This window comes from Pinus tabuliformis, chromosome 8, assembly GCF_031772625.1.
Source record: "Pinus tabuliformis cultivar Carrire ecotype Pingquan chromosome 8, CPIR1, whole genome shotgun sequence".
In the NCBI taxonomy this organism is placed as follows: Eukaryota; Viridiplantae; Streptophyta; class Pinopsida; order Pinales; family Pinaceae; genus Pinus; species Pinus tabuliformis.
Window position 1 is genome coordinate 695,043,464 of NC_142294.1, and position 11,398 is coordinate 695,054,861.

Below are 11,398 nucleotides of genomic sequence, written 5' to 3' on the forward strand. Positions count from 1 at the left end.
CCTCCGAATCTGAATGCAGAGCCACCGAGCCTGTTGGTTCTCTCTGCACTGGCTCGCTTGGACCTGCAGAGACAGCTTGATTCGCCATCGAGGAGCTTCCTAAGACTGGACGCTGACTGTCCATTGGAGTCGCCCTTCTCTGGATGGCCGACATTTCCAGAGGAGCGTCTACCTGGCCTCTGGGATCTTCACATTTCTCAATTGTGATTGAAACAATAAAGGTAGAATGAGCAAGAGTGCAGGGGATTCGATAGCGTACCATGGGGTGTGCCTCATGCTCACAATTATTCCATCTACCGCGCCCTCTACCTCTGCCACTACTAGATCTTGTGACAGGGGGACTGCTTCACCCAGAATCCTGCACCTCCGTGAAAGAGCGCGTCGGGGAGGTTGACCGCTGCGAGATGGCACGACCCCTGGAGCCTCCTCGCCTACTTATCATCCTGAGCCGTTCTTGTGGCATTGCAAGGCCCCGAGGTGGAGTGAATGAACCTGGAAAGGAATTTAACGCTGCCATGCTGAGGGAGAAGCTCTGCTTTACACAGACCACCATAACCCAAGAGATCGGGGCAGCAGAAATGAACGTTGGAGCAGCAGGAGAGCAACGGATATGGTGCGCCATGGCACAGTTAACCGGGAGTCTGGTTGAGGAATTAATGTCTCGCCTTAAAAGCTTTGTGCGAGACCAGCTCGCTTTCTTTGTACACCACCCCGTAGCAGGCGTGTTCGGACACTTGCCCATGTGACCGACCACGTGCCTGCCATCCTTTCCATCAGACACCCGCATCCGGGGGTGAGAGATCCTTTTGCACCAGAGAAGTGCACTCCTGTATGAGTTGTTCATCATCTGCGATTTCAAGGGGTCCTGAAAAGTAAGGTTGCTGCCAGTTTACTCCCTGATTGGCTAATCTATCTGCAACTTTGTTGGCCGATCTTCGAACATGCCTGAAGGTAATACTTTGGGGTTTCCTCAGTTTTTCCTCCAGGGATTCCAATCTGCTGAGCAATCTCCAGCTGGATGCTATCTTGTCTGCGGGGGTGCCAGCTTGGATTCTGTTTGCTGCTGCTATAAGGATGAGGGAGTCTCCTTCTACTTCTAAAGGGAAGAAGTGATTTTGATCTGCAATACAGATCCCTTTCCATAGTCCTTCCAGCTCTGCTGCATTGTTTGTGTCGTTGCCAATCGATCCATAATAAATGTGCAATATGGCTCCTGTGTGGTTCCTGAATATTCCTCCGAACCCCGCTGGCCCTGGATTACCCTTTGCAGCCCCATCGAAATTTAGCTTGAAATAGTTGATTGCCGGAGGAGACCAAATTAAGGGAGAGACTGAGCAGGCAGGAGGACGGGTTTTGACCTGGGCTAAAAAGGATAAGTCCAGATTCCATGCTTTCAGAATGGTGATTTCCTGAGGAGAGTCTGGCAGGTCCTTGTCATGCCAAATTCTGATAGCCAGAGTTTCTTGAAGATTTTGCTTCAGGAGGAACCACAGAGCATCTGTAGGCCTACTGGTGTTGTTGAAGATTCTGCTATTTCTTTCCTTCCACAGAATCCAGTAGAGGAAGCCTGGTATTAAGGACCATAGGTAGTTCAGTAGCAGGCTTTTGAAGGGGTTTCTTGGCCATTTTCTAATGGTGTCTGTGATGTCTTCCATCCGGTCGTCCAATCTTCTATTGCATTGCTCAATTCTTTTCCATAGTTGAGTTGCAAGCGGGCAAGTCTCCATTAAATGACTAATGGTTTCAGAATGGAGATTGCAGTTTGGGCATCTTGATGGGCCAATGAATCCTCTTTTTTGCAGGTTGTCCCATGTAAGTATGCGCCTCTTACTTAAAAGCCAGAGAAAAGTGGAGACCTTGGGCCATATTCCCGGTTGCCAGACCTTTTCCCATAGCTGATCCTTGACTGTTTGGGGGGCAGAGTAGCGAAGCTGATGAGCTTCCTTTGTAGTGAAAATTCCTTTTGGCGTGTGTCCCCAACGCAGTTTGTCCTGCTGATTTGAGTATTTGATTCTTCTATGGTTTAATTCCCGATCTATTTCACTGTATGTTTCCCCTTGCCAATCCTCCTGCCAGGTACTTGCGGATTTCCAAATTTGAAAGTCTTGATGCATGTGCTGCCGCCAGAATTGATGCACATGTGTGAGATTAGCCTGTTTCATGGAGGCTTGCCATATTGGCTTTTGGAATAGGGTCGCCAATTTTGGGAGTTGCTGCCAAGAGTCCTCCCAGAACCTTGCAGCTTTGCCTGAGTGAATTTCCCAGAAACTGTGCTCTTGAACGAAGGCGCTATGAAGCTTTGCCGCATTCCAGATCGGAGAACCTTGGGTTGTAGTGTTGATTCTGATGAGGTCATGCCAATGACTGCCCAGAGCGTATTTTGCTTGCCAGAGTCTCGCCCATGGTGAATTTGGTTTGGAGAGCCAGTTCCACCATATTCGTGCGCCCATTGTGTTATTGCTGTGGAGAGGATCCCTTAAGCCTAGCCCGCCATTTGATTTTGTTTGACAAACTTCTTTCCAGTTGACGAGAGCCCATTTCCTGTTTGGTCCAGAGGAGCCCCACAGAAAATTTCTTTGCAGATTACGAATTGCTTTGAGAACCCATTTTGGCGCTGCTAGGATTGAAAAAAGATACAGTGGCATGGCCTGAAGTACCGACTTGATCAAGACTAGTCTACTAGCCATGTTTAGGGATCGAAAAGTCCAAGACGAGAGCTTTGAAGTGAGTTTGTCGAGTAGAGTTCTCCATGAAGCATATTTGATGGCAGAATCTGCCAGAGGAGCCCCCAGGTATTTTGAAGGAAGCTTAGCAATGGAGAACCCCAAAATTCGGGCAATGTTTCTTTGAGTGGAGGCGGGTGTGTTGAAAAAGAAGAGCTGAGATTTTGAAGCGTTGATGGTGGTGCCTGAAGCTTCAGAGAAAAGAGAGAGCAGGGATTTGAACACTTTGGCTTCTTGTGAAGAAGGATGACCAAAGAGCATGGTGTCGTCTACAAATTGCTGATGGGATTGGGGATGAAGACCATGGAGAGAAATGCCTTTTAGAGCATGGGCGGAGATGGCGGATTTGAGCAGTCGACTGAGCCCTTCTGCCATGAGGACAAAGAGGAACGGTGATAGAGGGTCCCCTTGCCTGATGCCACGAGAGGGGTAGAAAGGCAATGACGGGGAACCATTGAGCAGGACAGAGATGCTGGGAGAAGAAATGAGATTCATGATCCATCTAGTCCAAGTGGAGTTGAAACCAAAAGCTAGTAATATTTTTTGAATATAATTCCAGCTAAGTTTATCAAACGCTTTGGAAAGGTCCAACTTTAGGATCATACCTGGTTTCTTTAGAAGCTTTAGAGAGTGGATTACCTCATTTGAAAGGATGATGCCGTCCATGATCTGCCGCCCTTCTACGTAGCCCGTCTGCTCCAGAGAGATGAGAAGAGGAAGGAGAGGTTTGAGCCGGTTCGCTAATACTTTGGAGATAAGCTTGTAGATGACATTGCACAGTGCAATCAGTCTGTATTTATCAGGCTTATTGGGTTCTTCACCTTTTGGAACTAGCGCTAGGAAAGTTGTATTGAGGGAGGGAAGAATCCAGTGCATGACTCTTGATTCCTCCACTAGTTCCCATACCTCTGTCTTAATGAGCTCCCAAAACTCATGAAAAAAGTTTGCTGTAAAACCGTCAGGCCCCGGTGCCTTGCCATCCTTGAGTTGTGCCATCGCTTCTTCTACTTCCTTGAGTGAAATTGATTGGAGCAATTTGTTATTGTGATCCTCCGTGATGATTTTGGGAATGTGCTGCGTGATATTTCTGATTGCTTGGTCTCTATTTCCTGGAGGTTCTCTTAGAATTTCCTGAAAGTGGTCGTTAAATTCCTTTTCCATGTCTTCATGTGCTTCTATTCTTTCCCCGTGTTGATTGTTTATGAATGCTATGTTGTTGTTCATTCTCCTTTGGATAGCTATTATGTGGAAGAATTTGGAATTCTTCTCCCCCTCCCTAAGCCACCTGATTCTGGACTTTTGACGCCAAAGAATTTCCTCTTGTTGTCTGCGGGCTTCAATACGATTCCAAAGAGTTTGTTCCTGTTGTGCCTGCTCTTCTATTCTTCCTTCCAATATAAGAGTCTGTTGCAGCGCACTCATTTGCTGCTCCAGTAGTTTGCGGTCCTCGAAAATGTTGCCAAACTTAGTTCGATTCCAAACTCTGAGGACTTGTTTTAGATTTTTTAGTTTCTGTTGGAATTTATACATCTTGGCTCCTTCCTGAGGGATGAAAGATCGCCATGCATCACTGACCACTGTTCTAAAATTGGGATTTGAGAGCCAAAAGGCTTCAAATCGGAATGGTCTATTGCTTTTTGTTCCGGGCCGAGACCATTGTAGCATTATTGGCCAATGATCAGAACCTCCCTGGGTCAATATGGAGGCGTGAAAGTCCCCCCCCAAATGAATAGCATTGTCCGAAATTAGGAACCTGTCTAGCCTTGAGGCGATGTGTTGAGTGCCTCTGCGCTTGTTGGTCCAAGTGAAGACTCCGTTGGAGGTTTGAATATCCATTAATTGATTATTTAGAATGAAATCTTTGAGACTGAGGCTATCATTATCTAGCCTGATTCTACCTCCTTTTTTTTCCTCCATTGTCTTGATGATATTGAAATCTCCCCACCAATCCAGAGAGGGTACTGTCTGTTTGCATTGAGAAAAGAGAGAGTATCCAGTAGTTCTATTTTTTGCTGAAGAGTCTGCGGGAAATACACATTTGAGAGGTGCCCATGAATGTTGGTGCCTATGAGGTGGAAGGATGCTTGAATGAGGTGATGGGATGCATGGAAGTCGTATAGAGTGAGAACCTGTGGATTCCATAGGATGGTTAGCCCTCCTGAAGCTCCAGAGGCGTCTACTGAGACAGAGCAGCTGCCTGACCAGATCTTGTTGCTAATTTTTTCTATAGCAGTACTAGTGCTTTTTGTTTCTTGAAGAAAGACTAGTGAAGGCTTTTCTTGCTGAATCAAGTTTTTTATCATTCTATGTTTTGAGGGGCTATTGAGCCCTCTCACATTCCATGAGATAAGCTTCATGATGGACAATGTGGTTTGGGCTTGTAAAACTTTGTCAACTTAGGGAACCGACCAGATTCCATAAGTATTTCTCCTACTATGATTGTCCTTTGTAGATCTGTCTTGTGCCCTCTTTTCTTTGTCTCTTTGAGAATTTTTTTGCCATCCCAAGGACTACCAACTTGTATACCAAGACTTTTGTTGCGCTGTGCTTTCATCAGGACTCCTTCAAGTCTGTCAATTTGCCAAGGGGGTATTGAGTTGTATTCTTTCTGCTTGCATGTTGTTTCTAGTTTGAAGATATCAAGACCATCCAGACTAACATGCACCGGATCTTCTTCCATGATGGAGGGGGAACTCTGATCTTCTGCTTCTGCAAGGTCCTGTAGACTGAGAGCGAGAGCTGCATCTAACTCCATTGCCAAGGGCTGCTGAGAGTGCTCTGTAACAGATTTCCCTTGGGAAGAGGGGAGAGGGCCAGCATCCGAAACAGGGATTTTATCTGAGGGGGGATCGGTTAGAATACGTTGAAGAACAGGTATGGAAGGCTGCCGAGGGCTGGAGGGAGCGTGGGAGGAAGAGGCCAGGGAGGGGTTCTCCTGAGGTTCAGAACTGGGTTTTTCCGGAGGATCAGGAGATGCAAGCAAAATAAATCTGTTCTGAGTGTCAGATTTGAAGGTGCTATCTGAAGCTACAGGGTTTTTTTGGCATGCCTACGGCGGTTCGGGACTTTGATGAATCCTTCAGAGTCTTTAGTGGATTCATTGGCTGATGGTTTGGACTGAGAGTTCAAAGGGAAATCGCGGAAGAGATGGCCATGTTCATGGCATTTGCGACAACGAAAGGGGATGTGCTCATAATCTAAAGGTTGATTCCATTCAAAATCATCATGAAAGAGACTTACCGAATCGGCGAGAGCTTTGGTCAGGTGCATCTGGACGCAGATTCGGGCATAGGAGGTGTATCTGCGGGTTTTGGTTTCCTCAGCAACTTTAATGAAAACCCCCAGTTTGTTGCCAATATCTGCAAGTGTTTCTTCTCTCCAGTATTCCACAGGGAGGGAATACATGCGTATCCAGACTGGAGCACAGCTGAAGTCTTCTTTATCAGGGTTGAACCTGGGTTTCCAGTCTCGGAGAAATAGTCCTGAGGAGTTGAAGAAATACGGACCTCCTTCAAATATGCATGATTTGTCCTCCACACAATGGAAAATGGCTATGAAGAAGCCTTTGGGTCCAAGCTGTAGAGTAACTTGGCCTTTAGGCTTCCATTTCGAAGCTATCCACCCCTGCAGCGCCTTTTCAGTTGGCCAGAATCCAAGAAACTTGCCGATGAGCGCATGATCCTGCATGAACTGGATCTCGCTGTTAATGCGATGATTGGGAAGGTCAACCTTGATTCGTTCTGCAGCTTTTGGGATGTAGGTAGCTGAGGTTACCTTTGGCTGAGACGAGGGGGCTTTTTTGTGCCCGTCTTTCTCTTTGTCGTCCGTCTCACATGGTACTGAGGGATCCGCTTCGTCATTTGTCAATTTTTCTCCCTAATCATTGTCAGTGAGGCTGCCAGGAGGGGTCAGAGGTTTTTCAGACTGATCATTGTCAGAAACCGAGGCTGGGTGAGGAGGGGGGGAGGATCCCGCCCCTCCTGCAGTCATATCCATAGAAGACGTTCAGATGGAGCCCGGCGGCGTGAGCTCAGAAGGGCCGAGGAGAGCAGGGGTTAGGGTTGATGCGTTGCTAGCAGGTGAGGCGTTCATCGGCAAGGGCACTCCAAAATTATTTCATGGATTTCACCTTAATAAAAATTTTAAATGTTTTTATTTTTTTAATTAAAAAAAAAAACATTTTGTTTTAAATTTAATTTTTTTTTATTTTTTATTTTTAATTTGAAAACACATATATTTTTTTCTTTTCTTTTCTTTTTTAAATTTGTGTATATTTTTGTTTTTTAGTTTTTTTTTTAATGTTTTTAAGCTTAATTTTAGTAGTTGAAAAAAAAATTGTTAATTTTCTATTTTTATTTTAAATCTAGTTTGTTTTTAATTTTCATTTTTTTTTAGTTTTTTGTTAATGGTTTTTTTTTTTTTAACTTAATTTTATAGTTTATTTTAATTTTTTTTTTCTTTTCCATATTTTTGTTTGTTTTTTGGTTTTTGCCAAAAAAATTTATGGTTTACAAGATAATTTTTTCCCCTTTTTTTAAAATATGTTTTTATTACTATTTATTTGTTTATAAGCTAAGTTTTTCTTTAGTTTTTTAATTCTTATCTTTTATAGGTTAATTTTGTTTTTTTTTTTAACTTTTTTTTAATCTATTTGATTGCTTTTTGTTTTGCTTTTAGTATATATTTTAATTTATGTTTTGTTATTTTTTTTACCTTTTTTTTTGTTTTGTGTTTTTCATTGTTTTAATTTTTAATTTTTAATTTAATTTTATGTTTTCATTATTCTTTTATAATTTTAATGTTTTTTCGAAGTCATGATAAAATCTTTTATGCCATTATTTCGAAATGTTGAAATTTTACCCTTGAAAAAAAAGTGTTATTTCAACGTCAACACTTTTCATTTTGAGGGTGTTTTTGGCACAAAATTTACCATTGAAAAAAAAAAGTGTTATTCGAACATCAACACTTTTCGTTTTGAGGGTGTTTTTTGGACAATTTTTGCGCAAAAACTTGGTTTTCACTGCCATTTTTAAAACATGTTGAAAATTTACCCTAAAAAAAAAGAAGGTGTTATTTCAACATCAACATTTTTCATTTTTAGCACTGTTTTTGATGTTTTTACAGGGTTTTTTTGCCTGAGTTCCCGTTTCAAAGTTTACATTGTTGTGATTTGTTGTGCTTGATTGTGGTTTTGTTTGCGTCTTGTGCATGGTCATGCCACTTTGTTTGTGGTGTCGTATTGTTGTTTGTTTTCCATGGTTTTCTTCTTGTTTGTTTCTCGAGCTTGCCTTTATTGTTTTGAGAGTCTTGGGAATTGGTTGGGTCCATTGGTGTAAATGGACGATGGCTGGATAGTCATGGGAAATTTAATCAAGAAAGGTAAGTTGAATCGATTTGAAGCATCATATGCCTTAGCTATGTTAGGAACTGTTGTTCTCGATGTTGCGCATGTGTTGCACACATAAAGGGGGTTCTCTTAACCTTGACCTTATTATATCTAGTAATTATGTTGTGATCATGGTTATGCTAATGTTTATATATATGTATGTATGTATGTATGTATGTCGTTCTCTGACAGGAGCACGATTATTTTATGCTAATGTTTATTTATATGTATGTATCCATATCTATGTCACTGTCTGACAAGGTTGTTAGGGATCATTCTTATGGTGGAATGATTACTTATGTAGGTGAATGACATGATGAGGTTCTTAGTCTTATGGGGAATCAAGTGGGGAGCATAGTCATGATAAATATACAAGGTCAGTATCATGCGGATATGAATTGATATTGTATTCTTGTATTATGCATATGCTTATGTTATTACAAGTAACTCCGAGGGATACATTAGTTGAATGAAAGAAGTGAGATCCATGAAATGTTAGGACAAGCATGGATAAGACATTGGAAGCAAGGCTGCTTGGTAGAGATAGTATGGTTTTGGATTTGTGGTATTACTGTTGTGCATAGGTTGTATATGTTGTACATGTTTCATCTGTGATGTTGTGCACATGCGGTGTTGTGTGTATATAGTGTGTGTACATGTTGTTTATGTAATGTTATGTACATAGTTGTACTGTGCACATGTTGGATATGCAGTGCTATGTACATATGGTGTTGTGTGCATGTTGTACAAGTGGTGATATGTACATATGATGTTGTGTGCATGACTGTACAAGTGGTGTTGTGAGCATGTGGTGTCGTGTACATGTCGTTTTGTGTGCATGTGGTTGTGTGTACATGTTGTGTATGTGATGTTGTGTACATGTGGTGTCATGTACATGTCATGCATGTGGTATTGTGTACACATTGTATTGGTGGTGCAGTGTACATTTGGTGTTGTGTACAGGTGGTACTATGTATATGTTATACATATGGTACTGGTGTGTATGTGGTATTGTATGCATGTCATACATCCTATATTGAGGGCATGCAGTACTATGTATGTGCATTATGTAGTCATAGTATCGTGACATGTGTATTCGTGGTGTTGTACTCTATGTACGTATATGTTTTGTGTTGTACATCGGGTGTAGATGTATCTATTGTGTTGTGGTGTACACCAAATGTAGATGTATGTATTGTGTTGTGTTGTACACTAGGTGTAGGTGTATGTGTTGTATGTCAGGTGTAGGTGCATGTATTGCATGGTATTGTATGTCGTGTATGGTTGTATATGTGTAATGCACATTGTGTATGTGCACATGGTTGAGGAGAAGGAACTGAGTGTTTGTTGGGTGTGGCAACTGATCCAGAGTGCATATGGAATAAGGACAAAGGTAGAAGCTAAATATTGATTAAAATATAAGTATCACTATTTTATTTCAGTTTTATTATGCATGTGATTTATGATTATGGTCTATGATGTTGGTTTATGATGGTTACATGTGATTTATGATTTTGATATATGATGGTTATGTTTTGAGCTAACCTATTGTGATATGTCTATACATCATGATTTGGTCATAGATGCTAGTTTTACTTGTTGTGACAGGAAGTGAATAAAATTGCAAGTGTACTTTATCAACAGGCCACCAATGAGGTATGATTTGAAGTTATTTCAATTTATTTTGAATCTAATGGAAATTATGTGCTTGGTACAAGAAAGCATTAAATGCCCGGTTGGGTGGTTGAAACTGACTACAAGAATTAGCAGTGACAATGAAAGAAATTGGAGCAGAAATAGTATGCTGGTAAAACACTTTAGGAGCAAGGCCATTGTAGGACACTAATACCCAATAGTGTCCATTGATTGTTGAAATATTGAAACAAGAATATTCCAATTTAATTTGTCCTTGAATTAAATTGTGAATTAAAATCGAATTTAATCTTAACAACTACTTGGAAATAGTTAATTAATTTATTTTAAATTAATTAGTTAGAGAAATTCAAGTTAGAAGTCTTTCTGAATTCATGCAAGTGTTATCCCTTAAATTAAGGAGATAAAATTGAGTTATATTTGAGTTGTAATTAGTTAACTCAATTTACTGAGTTAAGTCTAGTTAAATTAGTTCCAAATTGTTTGAGGAACTAATAGTGAGCTAACAGTCAGTTGATTCATTAATGCACTCAACTAGTGCTACTCCAGTTAACTGAAGATTCCCTCATCAGAAACTCATGCATGCCTATTATGAGAAAAACCCAGTTGAGATTAATGTTCAAGGATAGTGTACTATCAGTTGCATGTGTTTTCTCATGGAGAAAACTCTTGCATGAAGTCAAGGATTCATCCTTGAGGATTGCATAGTTTTGAAGGCTTGGTTTTCCACTTGGTAATAGGTAAATCATCCAGAAGGAACAACGCAAGGAAATAGGAGCTTGGAGGGCAGAGAGGAAGGCTGGAGAGAAGTCAAGATTGCCTGTGAGCATCTGTGAGGATTGTACTAAAAGCTGGCTAGCTGTGAGAGCTAATGCTTTGTATAATTTATATGTATTTCCACCATGTATGATAATACAATAGTGTGGGGTTTTGTATGAGACTTTCCTGAGAGTATTTTCATGTGTATTGTGCCATTGATTCTTCTTCTTCTGGTTATATTATTCAGCTCAATCTTTAAGCTTCCACAAATTGATAGTAGAAGTAGGTTATAGTATTCTTCTTTGATCTATATTGCATTATCTAGTTAACCTATCACAAATTTTCTACATGGTATCAGAGCTGTGAATAGTATACTGAGAAGAGAATTCGAAGTTTGGAGTTCGGGTTGCAGGTGAAAATCGAATTCATATCATACTTCAAGGTTGGCCAATGGCGTTCTATGGCTTGAAACTAGAGTATTCCTTGGAAGGTAGCTCGAATTACATAGCATGGAAATATAAAATCGAGGTTGTATTAGAAGACAATGGCTTGAAGGAATTCATTGATCAAGAAATCCCAAAGCCAACTTCAACTAATGAAAAAGAGTTGGCTGAGTGGAAGAAGTGTGTGGCGAAGGCGAGACGGATCATCCTTGAGGGAGTTCAATACCATATTGTCTCGAGTCTCCATGGGAAGGATACTCCATTTTCAACGTGGAAGACATTGAAGGACCTCTACCAGAACAATAGTGACCAGAGGAAATTGGCACTCAAGGATAAGCTTCGAAGAATCAAGATGGATAAGGGCGATACTATTTCCACATATCTAAATAAGCTCACCACCTGTAGAGATGAGCTTGGCAATGTGGGAATAACTA

General features: G+C 41.2%; 1 protein-coding gene across 1 annotated transcript; it reads right to left on the bottom strand.

Annotated features, from left to right (window-relative positions):
* Positions 1-773: 773 nt before the first annotated feature.
* On the bottom strand, positions 774-4,388 carry LOC149237512 (uncharacterized). Its single transcript, XM_089369299.1, has one exon. It carries the CDS (start codon positions 4,386-4,388, stop codon positions 774-776), a length of 3,615 nt encoding a protein of 1,204 aa, XP_089225425.1.
* Between the last annotated feature and the right edge of the window lie 7,010 nt (positions 4,389-11,398).

Coding starts and splice junctions, on each gene's coding strand:
- LOC149237512 (XM_089369299.1), bottom strand. CDS start 4,388: ATGCTACAATGGTCTCGGCCCGGAACAAAAAGCAATAGACCATTCCGA.